Source organism: Falco naumanni, chromosome 10 (assembly GCF_017639655.2).
Source record: "Falco naumanni isolate bFalNau1 chromosome 10, bFalNau1.pat, whole genome shotgun sequence".
Classification (NCBI taxonomy): Eukaryota; Metazoa; Chordata; class Aves; order Falconiformes; family Falconidae; genus Falco; species Falco naumanni.
Genome location: NC_054063.1, coordinates 21,827,054 through 21,846,423, shown reverse-complemented (window position 1 = coordinate 21,846,423; position 19,370 = coordinate 21,827,054). Strand labels below are relative to the sequence as shown.

The 19,370-nt window shown below is 58.7% G+C and overlaps 1 protein-coding gene across 1 annotated transcript in view; it reads right to left on the bottom strand.

Moving 5' to 3' along the window:
- Window positions 1–2,386: 2,386 nt before the first annotated feature.
- The window catches only part of NOL4L (nucleolar protein 4 like), a 61,067-nt gene continuing 44,083 nt past the window's right edge, over window positions 2,387–19,370 (bottom strand). Inside the window, 6 exon segments of the mRNA XM_040608849.1 lie at window positions 2,387–3,055; window positions 6,083–6,284; window positions 6,599–6,721; window positions 6,809–7,000; window positions 7,080–7,265; window positions 8,050–8,321. Of these exon segments, the coding sequence (XP_040464783.1) occupies window positions 2,856–3,055; window positions 6,083–6,284; window positions 6,599–6,721; window positions 6,809–7,000; window positions 7,080–7,265; window positions 8,050–8,321 (1,175 nt within the window). The 3' untranslated portion in view covers window positions 2,387–2,855.

The window sequence follows — 19,370 nt, the reverse complement described above, 5'->3', positions numbered from 1 at the left end:
AAAAAACCAAACCAAAAAAACCAGAAAGAAAAAAAAAAAGAAAGAAAGAAAAAAAAAGATCCCTGACAGAAATTCGTAGTCAATCCCATTTGTTTCATAACTTGTCACAGATGTGGCTGTCACCGGGGCTTTGGAAATCTGAGTCTGTACCATTCAGCTGCCAGTTATGAACATCAGTTGTTAGGACAGGGTAGACCTTCCTATGCAACCATGAGCCTCATCTGTTTTCTACAGCAGTTTAACAAAGTGTAAGAGCTACTAAACTTCAATACATGCTAAGACAAGTTCAAAGGTGATCTGGTAACGACAGCTAAAACTTGTATAAATAAAACTTTAAACAAACTGTAGCTGATGGTGATCTGTCCGTAAGCCCCTGGGTAACCTCTTTTTCAGTAAACTGGATGGCAAACTTATGGCTAAATGTTCTCGATGGCCTCTGACGGGGAGGGAGGCACCAACTCGGGTGGGATAACGCGCAGAGAGAGAATCCCGGGACAGCGATTGTCTCTGCCTCTCCTTCCTTAACGTTAAGACTTTCACAAATGGCTGCGGTTACATATTTTTGTCAAAGGTTTCTTACTTCATGGTATTCACACAAAAATAAATATTTACATAAATTCCAAGTATGGGAGGATGCAGTGGACAAACCAAGCAGGCTTGTGAAGTGCTGGGGAAAGCGTGAGGCTGAGCCCTGGCGGGGGCTGGGGCCCCCATCGCTCCTGCCTGGGGCGCTCGGCACCGGCGCGCCTGAGGCGGCCGCAATGCTCCCGCTTCCAGCATCGCCTCGGGTCTAACAGGCCACCCCCCCTGCACAGGCACCCTGACTGCCCAAACGGCCAGGGCTTAGGTCCCTTTTCTCCAAATGCTACGGAAAGTTTAAGGTTTGGGGAAAACAGTCAATGCAACGGTTAATCCCTTCTGCTGCCGGGCCAGGCGAGCCTGTCCTCAGGAGCCGGTGGCTGTTCCTGTACTAAGAGCAGGGCAGAGGTCCTGCTCCTCTTCCAGTGTGTGGGGAGTATAACCAGGGATGAAGGCTACTGAGCAAACTGCCTGCGGCCGCTCCTGGCTGGGACCGGCCGCTGCCACCTGCAACATCTCCAACCCGAGCAGCGGCACCAGCTCCCGCGGAGCACCAGCCTCTGCCCGCCAGCTCCCTGCGGCCGGCAAAGAAAAAAGCTGGCTCCGGAGAGAGAAGGGATCTGCCTTCCCTATGAGCATACAGGGGTTTACACTTATCGAGCATCTATCTGACGGCGAGGCCTCCTGCCCGGGTTGGGGGGCTGCGCTGGCGCAGGGGTGCGAGGAGGAGCTGGCATCCCTGGCAGCCAGCTCTGCTGCCCTGCACGGCTCCGCAGCGCGTTGCATTGCTTGGCTCGGCTCGGCTCGGCTCGGCTCGGCTCGGCTCGGCAGCTCTGTGCCTGAGCGAAGTCCCTGGGTTTAGCAGCACTGGTAGTAGGTATTGCACTGAGCAAAATGAAGTGCATTATTGGGGGTGGGGGGGTGGTAACGGGGCAGAATGGTCATCGGACTACGGTTTTTCCACACTTTGGGAATTGTGGGCTTGTTCCAGGACTGTGAGCAGGGAGAGGGGAGGATCCTGGGCCCCGGAGAGGACTTGTCAGTTCTGCTGCTGAATGTGGCCTGTCTCTGTCTTCTGCAGGAGGGTGAGCAGCTCGCCGCACTGAGCTCGCTCTTCAGGCAGAGACCGGCATTAGCCTTTATTACACCCGTGCAGTTCCTAAAGGGTTTTATTGTCCCGGTGCTAGCCCAGGGCTGGTCTCCCACGGCCTGGAGCACCCAGCCGGGCGCAGGGGGTGGGAGCGAGCTGCCGCCCAGCACCAGGACCCCAGCGGATCCGCTGGATCTGCCAGGTTGGTTCCAGCCTCCTCGGCATGATCCATGCGTCTGTGACACTCACTGTCCCCCAGGACCAGCTCAGCCAGTCCTGGAAGAAGCCCACAATGGAGTGTGAGGTAGAGTACAGATGGTGAGCGCAAGACAGTGTTTCTCAGGTATTTCCTTCCTTCCTTCCTTCTCTTATCTGCAATGACTTAAATGAGTGCGAGACGTCCTTCTAGCCGGAGGTCTGCTGAGCTTGCCGAGTCTCTGCAGGAGATTTAGACCCCACTGCTGCTACAGGACCGCTTAGAGCAAAGGTCTAAGCAGGATGCTTGCTTGCTCCGTTGTTCAGCTGCCACCTACACTTACTGGAGGCTGAGCAGCCTCGAAGTCTAGGGCTGGATGGCAAACTTGCTCCCTTTGGGACAAGGGCTCCCCAGAGAAACAGGCAGAGGTGCCTGGAAATTAGTAGTGTAGTGATATGGAATGTGTTATTTCACAGGAACAAATTCCTTCTGATCAGACAGACAAAAAAACTGGCAATCTGTACAAACTCAAAAGAATCCATTTTCAGAAAAATAAATTACTAAGGGGAGAGGAGGGTCCATTTCTCAATAAATATGTGATTCAGCTCACCTAAGACTTGGAAATTATCCGGGGACGGGAATCTAACATTTGGGTCCACAAAGGTCATTCTAAATACATCTGCAGCCCCAAACCTCCCCAGGCTCCCTTCTGCCCTTGAAAGTCCCACATCCTTCCAAGCCGCAGATTTGGCTTCTGGTCGGCCGGACGCACAGGTGTTGGTACGGTTCAAAAACATGTCCTTGTGCCTGAAGTCCCAGGTGCTTGGAGTGTAAAAGAAAACAGGTCTTTTGGATTCCACCTTCTAAAACTACATGTACCCGCCACTTCATGGGAGGACGATGGCGGTCCTGAGCAGGACACCGCTGGGAGCCTCTTTCTAGCAGGTATAAATTGTCTTCTCGACAGAGGAGCGATGCAGACACAGGGAGTCAGTTCTGCTGTAAAATGAGGTTTTCCAGTTCGTCTGCAGATCGAAGCAGAAACGCCGCTGACTCTCGGTAGCCAGCGATGAGCTGCCGCACCGCACTGATCTCCGTGGGGCTGAGCTGGGCAGCCTGCATTCCCCTGCTGGTGCTGTTGGAGGGGGCCGTGCTGGAGGCCCCACCTTTCATGCTGAGATCGGTCGGACCTGCCAAGGAAAAGCAAGAGGGAAGCTCAGGCTGAGCAGCCATGCCCGTGTCTGTCCTGCCCTGATGAGATCCCAGCGGGAGCCAGTGCTCCGGGACCCCTGCACTAGCAGGAAGGTCCCCGCAACCGTGGTGCCCCAGACAAGGTGAGAAGCCCCAGCTCCTGCCGCAGCCAGCGCAGGTGGGCAGCACAGGCAGCTAGCACAAGCAAGCCACTGCCTCTACCACAGCCACACGGAAAGAGCCTTCAGAGTGCACGTGAAAAAAATCCCATCGTGCAGCCTGTCCCATCCACTCTGCAAAGGGAGAGTCTGCAGCTGCGCTCTGCTAGGAGCTAAACTAGTGCCTGGGGGATACCTGCCACATCAGTCATCTTCCAGGGTCTGGTTTTTCCTCTGCATATGGTGAGTAACATCCCACACGGGGTGCTTCCCTGCTTTAGTGCTGGGTAACAACGCGTCTGTGCCCAGCACATGCGGGGCCAGGCTGTGCTGCATGGCGAGGAGACCTGCCCTGCCTGGGCGCCTGCACACCACTCCGGCCACCAACACAGTTACAAGCTCTGCCTTAGGTATCGGGTTTGGGTGGGAGGCTAGATGGGCTTACTGGGCTGCACATTGCTGGGGCTCAGTCCATAAATGAACTAAGTTCTGCTAAATCTATTATCTGCCTGATGGGCAGGGATAATTTCTTCTCCTAAGTTCACCTCTGCTGCACCTCTATCACATGCGATTTTTTGGCCATGTATGTGCGCCCATCTTCTGCAGAACAGGACACATGGCTGCTCCCAGCTCACAAAACCCTGTGATCTTAAACCTGCAAAAAATCATCAAATTATCAAGTTCTCCGAGACCCAGGAAACAAACTCTGCCAGCCACAGCTCTGGCCATCTGCAGGTACTGGTGCACAACCACACGCATGTGCGTGCAGCCCAGTCTGGGTGGCTGCGCGTGGAAGACTTTGGCAGCAGAGCTGGTACACAGCCTGAGGAGTGACACAGCCAGGTAAAGGTAGGGGAAAAACCCATTTAGCCTCATGCTGGACTAAGTATGAGAAGCCAAACAAGGTGCAAGAACCACACGATCAACTACAAATGAAGACAGATGAGGGAAGATGTTTACTAGAGATATGACACTAGTTAGGGAGAGGAGTCAGGCGAGGCTGCAGCCTGGGGTAAGGAGAAAGAGAAGACACTGAATTAATCCCCTGGCTGTGAGCTGGAGTGCTGCCGGCTGATGGAGCAGTTGGTGATGCTGGAGAAAGGCTTCGGGAGGGCTGAGCTCCTGCTGGGTGGCCTGACACAGCCGAGGGACACCAGGGACGCTGAGCAGGGACCCAGTGCTACAGCAGATTGCAAACCAGGATAAGAGAGTTCTGCAGCCCACCGAGATCAGGTGGGTCCCGCTGGGGACCAGGGCAGGGAGGGGAGCCCACACCCCAGGGTGGGAAGGGACTCGTCCAAGAAATGCAATGCTGGAGCAGCAAATGCTGCAGCAGCAAATGCTGCAGCAGGAGTAGTACTGGCAGAGGACTTACATGCTGCGAAGGGGAGGAGGAGGAGGAGGCTCTCATGCGAAAGCAATTTCACTGGACAGAAAGGGCAGCAGTAAATGGAGCCCGTTTCCCAGCTCACCAAAGGGGAAGGAGCTGGCAGTGGGGAGTGGGTTTGAGCAAGAATCGACTTAGGTGGGGGATGGAGGGCGAAGATTCTTCTGAGCAGCGAACCCCGGCAGGCTTTCTGCTCGCAGAGGGAGGAGGAGGTGCAGAAGCCAGCACTATGGCAGCATGCTCTTGCCTCTAAAGGACTGGGCAAGTGCTTGGGCAAAGGGCAAAAAATAATAGCAAAGCAGAGGTTTAAAAATCTATTAGAAAGGAGCAAGGTGCTGCTGTGTGCTGCCGCTGCGTGCTACACCCAGGGCCCGTCTGCTTCTCCTGGGCCAGGCGCTCGCTGGGGCTGCTCCAAGATGTTGCTGCATGTTTGCTGTCTCATGTCAAGGAGCCAGTGCTTGCAGCTGGGCTGGGTGAAAGGAGGGTCCCTTGCAGCATGGGGGGCCGGGGGGGCCTGTGATGCTCTGGGGAGGAACCATTGCTGCCTCCGCCATGGCTGCAAGGATTAGGTCTCAGCAGCTGGAGGCCAGGGTGGTATCTTTATTCAGGGTTAAGAAGCATTAGGAAGGGATGATAAGAGTTAATCCCAGACAGGCATCTCTCAGGGCTCCGGAAATCACATCCCTCCAAATCCTCACTCCCTCAGGGTAGGCAGGGGCAGGGCAGGAGCCCAGAGCACGCTGGGGCTGCTTTGCCCCATCCCACTCCTCTCTAGCCTGGGCACCAGAGAGTCCCCAGGTACCGCAGGACCTCACCACAGGCCCTGCTTGGCCCCAGGCTACTCAGCTCTGATCACTCAGCTCCTAACTCGGCAGACCCCTCAGAGGGCATGCCTGCACTCTCCTTCTGCTCGTCTGCACTCTCCTTCTGCTCTCCTGCCCTGCAGCATCGCTCCCATTTTCCAAAGGGCTTTTCCCATGGGGGCTCTCCCGGGTACTGGTGCAGAGCCCCCAGCTGCGCCAGCCCCGGCCCCGTCTCCAAGAGCAGCCGATGCAGGCTGGGGAAGGAACAGCTCATACCGGCAACAAGATCAGGGCAGTGATAGCCGACCGCTCCTGTTAATAATTAATAGCTGGTACAGATTCTCTTTTTTTTTTTAAGTGACACTCATTCCCTCCACCAGTGGCACCTAGACCGTCCTTCCAAGTTCAGTTCAACGATCAACCGCCCGCTGATGAGGCAAGCCGAGGAGCCGGGCAGAGGCCTCCGTCGGCTGCAGCTTTCCGAGTGGCTCTGTGGGAGGTGCTGCCATGACCGGCCTTGGCACGACCCGCAGGAGCAGCCCCTGCCCCCCCGCCAGCGACCAGCTCAGCGCAGGGTGCCGGGAGCCCATGGTGCACGGCCCAGGCGTGGGGCGGAGGCGATGGCTGGGTGGGCTCCCTGTGCTGCCGTGGGCCCCGGTGCAGCGTGCGGCCGCTTACCGTTACTGTGGTTGCCTGTCTGCAGGGAGGCGGGCGGCTGCAGGCTGCCCCCCAGGGACCCGTAGCCACGGTAGCTGTAGTTCAGGCTTCCATTGATGTAGACCGGGTCTTGGGAGTAAGATGAAGCTGGCAGTGAATAAGAGGAGTGGGTGATGGCTGTGGAGTCTCTGGAGTGCTGCTTGTCTAGAGCGATGGGTTCGTCCTGCGCAGGGGAAACACAGACTTACTCCAGCGAGGAGCCCGGTTGTCCTCTGCGGCCACTGGGAGGGACGGCACGGGGATGCCAGGCCTCCCATGGCTGCAGCGTGGCCAGTCCAAACCAGTGTCCCCATCCCCGCTGGCCTGAGTCTCAGGATGTACCATAGGCCCTGTTCTTCAGCCCTCTGACCTTTAGAAGCGCTTTTAAAAATGCTTTGTCAAATTGCTCAGAAACATCTCTCCTTTTCCCCACCCCACATTAGTGTGCTGTTGGCTCCATCCCTTGCCCGCCTCCAGCCCTACCAGCAAGCACCATACCTGGGAGGTCTGGTAGATCTCCAGCCGCATCCTCTTGGCTGCTTTCCGCGTTTCGCTCTCGCAGGCGGCGGCCAGGATGTTCTCCGCCATGGCCGAGGTCAGGTGCGGCGGTGTGGGCCTGGTCTGCAAAGACACAAGCAGAGAAGACACTCAGGGACCTGCTGCCCTTGGAGCAGTAGCGAGCAGCAGGGCTGTGGGGCAGCTGCTCACCATCTCCATCCCGTTCTTCTTCATGCGGCGGCAGGATTTGAGGTAGGTGCGGATGCGCTTGCGCGCCCGCTCCTGGAACTCGGGAAATTGCCGGCTGCAGGACTCGATGATGGCCTGGATCTTCTCCTTGGGCTGCTTGGAGATGGGAACCATCCGGTCCAGGTTCTCATCCACAAAAAGGCGCACAAACATCTGCAAAGGAGAAGACAGACCGTGGGACCACCAAGACGGGCAGCAGGTGGGCTAACCCTCTCTGCAGAGCCCTCCTTACATTGAAGGCCTTTAGCCTCTCTGGATCCATTCCCTCCGAATCATTTATCTTATCGTTGTCTTCATGGTCATCGTGGTCATCGTCATCTTCATCGGCCGTGGGGGCCCTGCCAACGGTCAGGTCCTCGGGGCAGCCACTGACCTCTGTCTTGATGGAGTCATAGCTGCCAGAGCTGTATGGGGGGGACTGAGAAGAGATGGGGGTTATCACATGCAGCCCTTGTCTGCCCACCCCTGCCCAGGGTCAACAAGGAAAAAGCCCTTGCTCCTTGGCCCACTGTTTCTGTCCCCTTCCCTGACATCCTCCTGCAACTCAGGGAGATGAACTCACAAGTCGGGCTCCCTCGAAGCCCAGCTCCTGCCTGCTTGGGGTAGGGGGGACACACGGTGGCCTCAGGGAACCTGTGGTGGCCCCAAAGTGCTGGCAGTGTGGCTCTGGCTGCTGGGGGCCGTGGCTCTGCCTGATCCTGCAGGAAATGCTGCTCGGACCCTGCAGGAACGGGCTCCTTCTTGCACGGTGGCAGTGGCACAGCTGGTCAGGGCGGAGGCGAGCCTGCTGCAGAGCCCCAGCTCCGGGGCAGGTGCGGTGTGGGGATGCCCCGGCTCTCCCAAACCATCCCTCCCTCTCTCCTTCCCTTTGCCAACTGCTTGCTCGGCACTCCAGCCAGTTTCTGCTGAGCAGCAGCAGCCCCAAGCCTGGAGCGTGGCCAGGCACAGCTGCTCTGCCGCAGCAGCGGCGTGCGAGCACAGCACTCGTCCCTCCTTCCACCCCTACATGGGAAGGGCCCCCAGCCCTGCCGTCCCTGCCCCGTGCCTTCCTGGTGCAGGGGCAGGACCGTGTTCCCTGCCTGGCCTTGGGTGCCTCACACACGGCACAGTGTGCCATGCCCCGTGCCCGGCTCTGGCCAAGGACACGCAACTGTCCCGTCTCGCCCAGCCCCAGCAGCAGCTGCCTGCAGCCTGGGCCGTACCTCTGCCGTGGTCTTCACCGCGTACTTGACCCTGCTGCGCAGCCCGTCGGCACTGCAGCTGTCCGACTGGTAGGAAGGGGTGACGTGGGCAGGTGTGAGTTTGTCACAGAGGTTGATGGGCTGGTCATCGGCGGAGGCGGTGAAGTCCATGGGGGCCGCGGTGCCATTCCCGTTCATTTCGGGGAAGGCGCTGTCGCCCTGCGTGCTGCTGGAGGTGGAGGGGTTCAGGGTGGAGGAGCCATTCCCACTGCAGCTCTCTGACGAGGAGTCATCTGCAAAGAAGGATGTGTGGTCACCACCATGGCACCCTGCGACCACCTCCCTGAGGTGGGCAAGCTGCTCTGTCCCCACAGCGCCAGCCCTCCTCAAACCCTCCTGTGGGATGCTGGCACGTGCAGCGTGGCTGTGCCGCTGCTTTGGAAGCTCCTGCCCGGCCGGGGCTGCTCTGGGCTCACTTGGTCGGGGAGTCACCCTCTGTGCCATCGCGATCTGGCCCGGCCCAGCCACGCTTCGACCCTGGGATGCGGCAACAGGAGGTACAGACACCAGCGCCTGAGCCTGGAGGACCATCACCACATGGCTCTGCTCCCTCGTTCCTCAAAGCACATTGGCCACTGCCATGCCCATGCCCTGGCAGGTAACAGTCCCTGCGCCTCCACCTGGAGCCGTGGCACCTGGGCTTGAATAAGAACTTTGGAATTTGGTCCTTTTTGCTTTCTGTTTGCATTGTAGGGAGGAGAAAGGGCCATTGCCTCTCCCCACCAGGTCCCTTGCCTCCTCGTGAGGTCCTCCCAGCCCAGTTTGGGGCTGCGTGTGGTGGCAGATGACAACCTGCAAAGCCAGCGGCTCAGGGATGTGCTGCCCAGCAGAGTGCTGGGGCATGGGTACAACACATGGGGACAGGCTGGCTTGGATGGAAAACCCTGAGCTTGTGCCACTTGGAAGCAGCGTTAGGAGCTCTGTTCACAGGGGACATGCTGCCTGGCAAGGCTCCTTGGCACGCTGTGGTGGGGAGGGGCAGGGGCTGCGTGGATGTCCCTCCTGCCCCAGTCAAAGCCCTCCTATACCCTATGCGGACACTCCTGCTTCCAGAGCCATCCCCACGGCAGCTGCAGCGGCGCGGCCATCCCTTTCTCCCACCATCCCAACAGGCAGAGCCCACAGTTGGGGACCCGGCACACCCAGTGCACAGCCCGGCTCCTGCTCCGTCTCGGTCACATCCACACCCCAGCTCCTGGCACCGGCCCCCTGCCCACGCATGGCTCCCACCACGCCAACCTCCTGCCCTCTGCTGCTCCAAAGAACAGCCCAGCTGCAGCAGAGCCCAGCCCTGCCCGTGCCCGGTGCTGCCTGCGCCCAGCCCTGCCTGCCCCCCGCTGTGCCTGACCCAGCTCTGCCTGCCCTCGGCCTAGAGCCCTGCCTTGGGGCCAGGCACTACATTTTCCAACTGCTCACCCGCTTCCCCCTCCCTCCCGGCCGCAGTAAATCCTTTATTTCATTAGGTGCCTCCGCGAGGGAAAGGGCGCAGCACGTGGGGAGCCGCTTCCTGCGCGCGCTGCCGGGCGCGAACAAAGGAGCTGCTGCAGCCCGAGCAGATGGCGGCCACCACCGGCCGCCGGACAATGGGTCGGGCTCTGGGGCGGCCCCGCGGCGGGGCTCCAGCCCCAAAGGTGTGCGGGCGCGGCGGTGCGACAGTGCCCGGCTGCTGCCACCCGCCCTCCTGCTCCTGCCCACCAGCACAGCGGGAACTCCCACGAGCGGCCTGGCGAACGCCCCGTGACCCCCCGACAGCCCAGGACTTTGTATCCCTTCAAACAAACAGACTCGAGGACGCTGGCGCATCCAAGCTGAGCGTGGGGTCCAGCCGGGGCTGCTGCTGCGTGTCCCCAGCCGCCCCGCCACGGCAGCCAGCACTCGCTGCCCAGCCTCGGGCATGCGCCAAGGCAGCTCCTGGCCTCACGAGCCCCGAAATGAAAAGGTCCCCACTTGAGCTCCCCACTCAGCAGAGCTCCCTCCCCCTCCTTTCCCTTGTGCTGATCCACTTATTCGTCTGAGCAATGACCAGAGCTGACCTAATCCCTGGGGCAGTGTTTATGTGCCGGGTGCGCAGGCGGCACCCCCCGGCACAGGGCACCGGGCCGGCTGCAGGCAGAGGCCCTTGCTCTCGCTGGCTCTGCGTGCCCGGGAGCACAGGGTGCCGGGGCAGCCAGCACCACCCCGGGGCACCCTCCCGCTGCCCCCGACCCGCTCTGTTCTCCTGTCCCTGTGCCACAGCAGTGGGCGCCGCAGTGCTTCTGCCGCTGGCTCGGCCAGACCTGGTGGGGCAGGATGCTGAGGGCACTGCCCCCTCCTGCCCCCACACCCCTCCCGTCCCATCGCACCAGGGCACTGATGCTCTCGGTGCTCTCAGGCCCCGGTGGGTTTTGCTTGCCAGCACGGCTTGCCCGGCTCAGCCCTTGTACCACCCCCGCCCCTGGGGGTCTCTGCCCCGGCCAGGCTGCTGCAGCTCTGCCCCACGCACACCTTGCCAGGGCGCGCAGCCAGACCCACCCCTGGCACTCTGCCCCCTCGGTGCGGGTGCAGGAGCGGTGCTGGCCCGGCCACAGCCCTGTGCAGCAGCGGGCAGGTGGCTGGGGGCACAGAGGCCTCCCTGCCGGAGGGATGGCGGCTGTCCCTCCCCCTGCTCTGCTCTCTGCGCCAGGCGAGACGGGGCTCCCAGAGGGAGGCTCCAGCCTCATCCAGTGATGCCTCTCAGAAGGATTAAGCAGAATTATTCCCGTGCACAGAGGCACGAGCCACATGCCAGGGCCTGCCATCAACCCGGGCACGGCCACAGCAACAGCACCACAGGGCCAATCAGCACCGGTCCCCCAGGCCGGTGGTGGGGACCTTCTGCCGGCTCCTTGGGGTGGCAGGCAGCCCTCGGCACAGCTGCCCACACTGTGGGGACCCTCCATGCTATGAAGCCCCTGCCAGGCAAGGGCACCAAGAGAGGCGTCACCTGGGAGAAGACCATGCCAGTGCCCTGAGCATCCCCAGTCTGCCCAGAACATCCCCAGACTGCCCTGGGCATCTCTGCATTGCTCTGAGCATCCTCAACCTGCTCTGAGTATCCCCCATCCGCCTTAAGCCCCCCCACTCCTCCCTAGGCATCCCGCTCTGCCCTTGCCTATCCACCTCCAGCCTCCCAGCAGTCCCCAGCTCTGCCCCCAGTCCCCAAGCTCCTGTCCCCATAGGAAGTACCAGTCCTGTATCAGCTGCTCACACTGGGTAGGGTTCCATGGGTGAGGTTGGGACGCCCCGACTTCTCAATGTCTCCAGTTTTCTTTTGTCTTGCACAAAACACACACAGCAACGGCAAATCGAGTTTCTACCCAACTCTGCTGCATTTACAAACCTTGGGTTTGCTACAGCCAAAGAATATTGAAAACAAAGAGGAAGATGTCTCTAGGAGCCTGTCCAGGTGGAATAAGAAAATGAAATGGGAATCTAAAGTAAGGGACTAGCGCCTACTAAAAGAACAATATAGTTTACACCAAGGATGAACTCCACTAGCTACAGATAATTTTCTTATTTCTACATTTTTACAAGTTATGCTCTCCCAGAAGCTCTGCATATAAATTAGTGGATTAATCTCAGTATTGTGAGCAGTGAAATGGCCACCAATTCAGATTGCCGAGGTTCTTGGGTCCAAATGGCAGCAGCCTCAGCCAGCCTAAAAATGCAGGTGGGCTGGGGAGGGAGCACCGCGCTCTCCTGGTGTGGATGGGATGGGGATGGTGCCAGTGCCGCTGCTGGTGCCAGTGCTGCTCCCCAGGCAGCTTTGCTGGGGTATCTTCCAGCCCACGGCCAGCCCCAAGGAGTGGCTGGGGCACCCCACAGCAGAGCAGGACCTGGGGGGAGAAGGAGCAGCAGCCCTCCCACCTCGGGCGCTGGGACCAGGTTTAGGCTCCCGCCCCACCACCAGCAGCTGTGGCAAGATGCTAAGCAGTGGCAGGGCTGTGTTGGCTGCACTCCCAGAGAATCACCGTTTTGGTAAAATCCACCAAACTTCTGAGCTTGGAGAGGTTTTCTGCAGCAAGTGCCCAAAACACACGCAACGAGCAGGGCTCCGGCAGCAGCAGGCAGCAAGGCCAGGCTGTGCAGCCATGAATATATTCATTATCAACCAGCACGAGCCTGGTGAGCTCCCTGCTCACGGCTGGAGCTTGGCTTCACAAGGAGCCCCTCTAATGAGGATAATTGGGAGCCACCCTGCTCCACCCCCGTGCCCTAATTGAAGCAGATGGAACTGTAAAAACAATGTCACTTACAACCGGTTTGATCTTTCGGTCAGAAAACAGAGTATTTCGTTCCCCTGTTTAATCCCCTCGAGCTGGGGCTCCACGGGCTGGAGGCGGAGGAGACCCCGGCACTGTGCAGGGGATGCCAGTGAGGCTGGAGAGCCCAGCAGAGGCTGCCTGGCCCCCAGGCCCACGGAGCGCTGCCCTCCTCGGCCCCGCTGCACAGGCCGGGCGAGCAGCAAGGCCAGCGAGGAGGCCATGGGGAAGCTGCCTCATGGCTCTGCTGCGGCCTTGGCATCTCCCCGGCGGTGCCCAGCCCACGAGAGCGAGAAGCAAAATGGCTTCTTGGGCCGCGGTGCTGGGGGAGGAGGAGATCAGTCACTTATTAAATGAATTAATCAGGGCTCAGCGTTTTCATTTTGAAGAGGCTGCTGGATTATCCTTGATTTCTGTGGTGCTGGATTTGCAGAGATCAGGAGGGGAAGGGGCGATTTCCAACACCTGCTCCCCGGGAGATTTTACGGCAGGGAAGTGCTTGGGTTTAACGTCTCTGTCGGTGAAGGCCACCACACCGCTCTCCAAAAGCAGAGTTAAACATGAATGGGGCAAATTGTTCCTCCTCCTGTCACATCTCCAGAGCAGAGACAAAACCTCTTTTGACTCGGAAAACAATGAGCTTATGTAAGAGCCAGCGGCCCACGGAAACCTCGCCGCAGCCCCGCACCACGCGGTGGGCCAGGGGCTGCCCGGCCCTGCCTGGACCCCACCGCAGCCACAGCCCCTGGCCAGCACTCCCTCGGCCACCGCCCACCCACCTGCGCAGCCTCGGCCGCTGCGGCCATCGCTGGGTCCCACCAGCGACCCTCGGTCCCCCATGGACCACCACAGAACCACCAGCCATGGTTCTGCCTGCCCACAGCCAGCGGGGCAGCGGTAGAGATCGCTGCTCCCACCCGAGACTCCCCATTGCTACTGGGAGGGGACTGCCCTGTCCCCAACCCGCTGTGGCACCAGCACGGGCCGGAGCAGCGTGCCCAGCCCAGGGTGGCTGTCAGAAGGGCGCAGAGCATCCCACCGCCGCCTGCCTGCAACAACAGCCAGGAAGATGAAAAGTGCCATAAATTATTCACTCACAAAAGAGACGAAGGGGGAAGAAGGGGAGGAGGAAAGCCCGAGAGGAAGGGATACTTAATACAAATTAGAGAGACCGAGGGGGAATGGGGGCCCTGCGGGGGGCCACGGCCGGGCGGCAGCGCTGCAATCGTTAGGTGCAAGCGAGTGGCACCCTGGGGCTCCTGCACCCACAACCGGGTGCTTGGAGAGGCAGGAGAGGCCCCAGCTGTGCTGGCTGCCATGGCTGCCCTAGCCCTGCGCTGCTCACATGGCCGGAGCACGAAGCTCGTTTTCTCCAGGTCCTGCCCAGCTGATTGCCTCCAAGATGTGTAAGAAAGAAAAAAGAAATGTCGCTGGGGGCTGCGGAGCGGTGGGGCTGGCCAGTGTCCAGTTAAGACGCAGTATTTCCTGTCTTCCTTCGTTAATGCAAACCTCGTTATGTCCCAGACAAAGTGTCCACCCTCCGTGCTCCCTCCCCGGGTCCCTGCCTTCGACCAGAGCCCTCGATGAGCCAGACATCTGGCACGGCTGGACACAATGCGCATCCGCAGGCAAGCTCGGCCGGACAAGGCAGCGCTGTGCAGCCAGCTCCCCCTTCCTCGGCATGAAAGGTGCCCCCCAGTGCCATCTCCCCCTGTCTCCGCTGCCCAGCCCGAGGAAGCAGCTCCCTCCGACACCGGGACCTCACCGCACTGGCCCCATGACGGACATTTTCCCATGCACAGAAGCTTGGCAGCTCCTGCTGCAGAAAGCAGCCTTGCCACAAACACTCTGCCGCTCAGTTTTCCCTTCTCCTCCCAACCCCTGTTCCTCCCACCGCTGCTCCTCTGGCCGCCTTGCTGCTTGCGGGGTGCTTGAGCCAGAAGTCAGCCCTCGGCCGTGGCGGGGAAGGAGATGGTGCAGACCAAGCCTCTCCTTGTGCCACTGCTGCTGGCAGCCACCCGGATCCTGCTGCAGGGAGGGGACACGGCGCAGCCCTGGGCTGCCTGGGCACTGCCTCTCCCCATGCCAAACAAACGGGTTTGGTGGCTTTGGGCAGGACTCATGTCGAGCTGGTGACTCCAGTGCAAACTGCTGCCAGAGAGACCCTGCTGCTCACACGCAGTCCTTTGGGCAGGACAGAGCAGGGGACCATCCCCGAACCACTGGCCTCGGCACCCCTTCCAGGACACAGCGCAGGGCTCACCCCACAGTCCCCACTCAGACCTTCAGCTGGGAGGGCTCAGTTTGGGGAGGAAGGTAGGGGCACAGGTGGTGCTGGCTGCCCAGCAGTGTGGTGATCCTCTCTGCTCCAGACCAAGGAAAAGCCTCCCAAAACTCCGCTCTGTGCACCAGCAGGACAAGCCAACCAGCTTGGCGGAGCCCACACCAGCTGGGAAGGAGCCCCGAGCCAAGTTCAGTGCAGAGCCTCGTGAAGCCACCGTGGACCCACAGCCTTCATGCTGCACTTCTCAGCCTTGCAGCAGGAAAGGACAGCTCTTCAAAAGACACTGAAAGGAGGGTGTTTGTCACTGGTGAGGGCCTTTGCTTGGGATGAGCTGACATGGAAGAGGTGACCGGGAACAGAGCCACCAGCCCAGACTGCCCAGGCAAGGCAGGGACACGCTTGCTGACTTATGCTGTGGAGACAGCATGGCATGGGGACACCCAGGGAGAGAGGAAATACATATACAAGAAAAATAAGATAAGGTCATGTCTAGCTGTTGTAAGGCCTAGATGCTGGTCCTAATCTTGTTTAGGCTCTCAGCTAGGGCTTCTGGGAGGGTGAAATCCAACATGGGTGCAAGAAGCCCTGAAAATAGTGAGGATTTTTCATCCTGGGAAAAGCAAGGGCCTCGGGGCTCACAGACCACCTCCCACAATGGCCAGCTGTCAGGCGGCTGTGTGTGTCTGCTGGGCTCTCTCTGTGGTGGCAAAGGTGCGTTTGTGTTCACCTGGAACAGGGACTGGGCCAGCCAAGGAAAGCCCCAGTGGCAGAGGGGAACTGGGAGCCATGTGACACCTGATGCCGCCTGCAGTAAGTGACCCTGCTATGGCAAAGCGAGGAGAGCTCCATCGCCCTGCCGGGTTCCAGCTGGCGGGGAGGTGCAGGTGTGGAGCAGGGCATCACGGCTGCCCTGGGGATGAAGACTGGCACGAGGCTGGTGTGTGGGGTCCTGCAGGCAGGAGCCGAGCTCGCTGTGCAGGCACGGGCCTGGCTTCTGGTCTGCACTCGGCAAGAGGGCTGCTCCCCTCCCCAGAAAGTGCTCTGCTAGGTTGGTGGCTCAGGGAACCTGGTGATACGCAGCATGTCATGGGCACCTTGCCAAATAACAACGGTGTGACCTGGAGCTGTGGGACGCATGCCATACCAGGAGAAGACACTACTGCGCTGGGGACAGCTCGGTGCTGTCCCTGCTGGCCTCAGGGCAGGGTGTCCAGAGTAGTAATGTGCCCTACCTGCTCCCAGGATAACAACCTGAAATAACGCCTGCCTGCATGTCCTTGAGGTCCCTCCTTGGAGCACTCCTGAGGGATGTCCCCAACAACCCGGAGCCTTCCCACCCAGCTGCCTTGAGGGATGCCCCCAAGGAGCGTGTGTCTTCACAGTTAAGTAGGTTAAGAAAGTCCTTTCTCCCCTTTCTCCAAGGTCTGGATTAGCCACTGCTGCTCCAGGCAGGACAGGCTCAGTGGGACACTGCCAGTCAAGTAAGGACTGCATGCAGGGACCTCAACTGGAAAGGGATCATGCCATGTCACATACACTGGGGTATCGGGGGTCTGTGTCCTGCTTCCTTTTCAAGAGCACTGCACTCACCAGCAGGTCACAACATCCCTGTGGTGGGATACCTGGCTCAGACCCATGTGCCAGACCAAACTGGGAGGTTTCATGGTGCTGCACTCGCCTGTGGATGCAGACAGGCTTTGAAGATGGACAGACTCCAGCTGAAACTGCTGCAGCAAGACAGGGCCAGGAGCCGGGATCTGCGCTCAGCTGGGAGTGGGCACAGGACGCCTTCAGGGATGGTGACAGGCACAGGGGACAGCAAGATGGCACAGCATTCAGGGTCACTTTGCTCTGAACGCATGCTGGTTCCCACAAACATGTCCCTCCAGGATGTCCTGCACAATAGCTCCGCTTCAGCAGCAAAGAGTTCGTGTTGATCCTGCTGTCGCTTTGGGTAGCCGCTGGCTTCCTGCGGGCACGTATGCTGTGAGCAACATCCGACAGGGAAGGGATGTTGCAGGGAGCTTCACGTTTTCCGTGCTGGGGCCTGCAGGATGAGTAACAAAGGAAAATGGAAGGAGCGAGTGTGTGCGTGTCAGCATTGCTCCTCAGAGCTGGCCAGTGTGTCCTGCATCCTGCCGTGCGCCTGCCAACGCAGCAGGAACCCCGGCTCTGCTGCTGATGCTCTCCCGACGATGCCTTCTCTGTCCCTTACCCACCAAAGTCATTAGGTCTAATTTGTTCTCCCTGCTGTTCCAAGGGCTGACGCTGGTTGCGGCATGGCTATACTGGGCCAAGGTTTCTGGGCATGGAGACAAAAGAAGGTGTTGGCTTTCGTCCTAGCTGCTTTTTAGCTCTCTGGAGATTCAGCAGATACCTGTGTATCAAAGCATGGGACAACAGTTCCCTGCTCTCCTGCCTCTCTGGATTTCATACCACTCTGCTCATATGCCATAGGAGAGCACTTGCTCCTCCCAAACCTCTGAAAGACCTGGAGCTGATGCTTCGGTACTTTTTAAACAAGACTGTTTTTTAACAAGCATGTCAGACGATACTGCTCTCCTACTAGGCAACTCTTCATTAAAACTTTATACTTTAGGAAGCCTTTCACAGAAGACACACTCCAAGCATCCTGCCCATTGGACGGCAGCAGGTGGGAGCAATTTAGTAACCCAAAAGGATTTCCCACAGGAGGAGAGTACTGAGTCCTGAACAAGCTCCCAACCGAAGGCAGTGGTGCACATCCAGACCCCTCTGCAGTGCTGGGACACTCAGAGGTGAGCCTGGCCTAGCTGCAGGGGAGGCGCAGGACATGCTGTGGCACTGGCCACATGTCCCACAGTTGGTGGAAGAAGGCTGGGACTCTGCAGTGGAAGAAGGCTGGGGCTTTGCGGGGCTGCTGCAGGGCACACTAGACAGATGAGCACAGGAGACGTGGATAAACATCCAGGTTTGGCATGGAGTAGTTTGACCAGAGCCCTTGAGACACCCCATGTGGGCAGTCTGTGCGGGCACCTTGGCCAGCTGGGCTCCAAGGAGCACACAGCTCACGCAGGCTGGTGACTCACATTTACATGATTTCCCTGGGAAAGCCTTGAAGGTGTACAGCCTTAGCAAGCCAGTGCAAACCCATGTTGTGTAAATGTAAAAGTGTAAAATACTTTTGCTTCCAAAAAAAAAAAAAAAAAAAAAAGCTTTCATGGGTCAAGAGAAGAGGAAACTGAAGCGTGCTTGACACTTTGATCCACACACATTCCCTTCCCCATGCCAGTGATTTGCCTTTCCTCTTGCGATGTGTTCCATCTCTGCTCTGTGCTCCTCTAACTGCACGCTTCCCTCCCGGGTTGCCTGGGCCTCTCCATCATCCTTCTTCCCTTCGCAGCCTCGTGTGTGCTTCAGCCCTGGGTGGGACCGCTGGTTTGGCAGAGGGACTGACACGATGCCCTTCACCCCAGCAGCATCAGCCTGTATTTCACAGCTCCGGTACAGGACACAGACATTCACCACAGTGACAAAAACCTCTTTTCAGTTCCATAAAATACTCCCTGAATTATGACGGCCTGATGGAAATCCCAGTCCCTGGCTGCTTCTTGATGGGTCTCCTTCATAACCCTGGGCTTGGCTTGCTTGTTCTGTGACTCCATCACTTCTGACCTGCCAAAGTCTACCTGGTTTAGCCTTCTGCTGACCCCGGGGACAGCCTGGAACACCTGCATTCCTGACAAAAGGGAAGGGACTATTTGTGCTTTATTGCTCACCACTGAACCTTACAAAAGAAATTAAAGAGCCAAGAAGGGCCCCAAAGAGGACACCTGCTTCTGAAGAAAAACCACAGGGCATGAAAAATTGGAGGCATTTCCTAAGAGGGCAGAGAGAGAGAGTGAGAGGATTCAGCTTTAGTGAGAACATCTTGATTTGCCTAAATATGCGAGTTCTTACTAAATTACTGTCCTGTTGAATAATATTATTCAGCAAAGGGATCAAAACCATGTCATTCTAGATTACAAATGAGACCTGGGAATTTACAGGGATAAGCCACAAGCCCGGAATTTCCTAATGGGGAGAATGGCAAAGTTCAGAGGCTGCAGAGAGACCTGGCCAGGCCACAAGTATGAGAGGCAACGCTGGCTCAGGGTGGAGGCTGCAGCCAGGTCCTGAAGAGCCGAACGCTTCTGATGAGACCACCTGTGTTACCACCGAAACACCTTCCTCCTGCCCCACGGGAGGGCCCTGCGGGGCCTGGGCACAGCCAGCCTTGGCACAGCCCCACTGCAGGGCCCTGTACAAGGAGAAGTGCCACTGCCCGTCCCGTTGGACAGGGACATGGTGCAGCACAGGCAGGTTTCACATCCTCATCAAGGCTGCCTGACTCCAGGGTCGGTGCTAGTTAGCTAAAACCAGCCATTTCCCAAAACGGTAGGTTTGCAACAGAAACTGAAGTGCCACAAGGTGTTCGGACTGAAGACAGCAGTGTCCCTGCTGTCCCTGCCATCCCAACCATTCCTGCCACTGGCCACACAAGCAGCTAAAAGCCACCCCAAGAAGACATGCCAGCACAAAAGCCCTTTCTTTCCTCTGGGGTGGTTTTCTAGTCCCCTTTCTTAAAGCAGCACCAACCCAGCCTGGGTTGTCCCTCAACTCCTCCACTCCCTTCCCGCTCTCCTAGCAGCAGCCGGGCTGGGGACAATGAGGGTTTCAACCTCCTGAGCAAAAGCCAG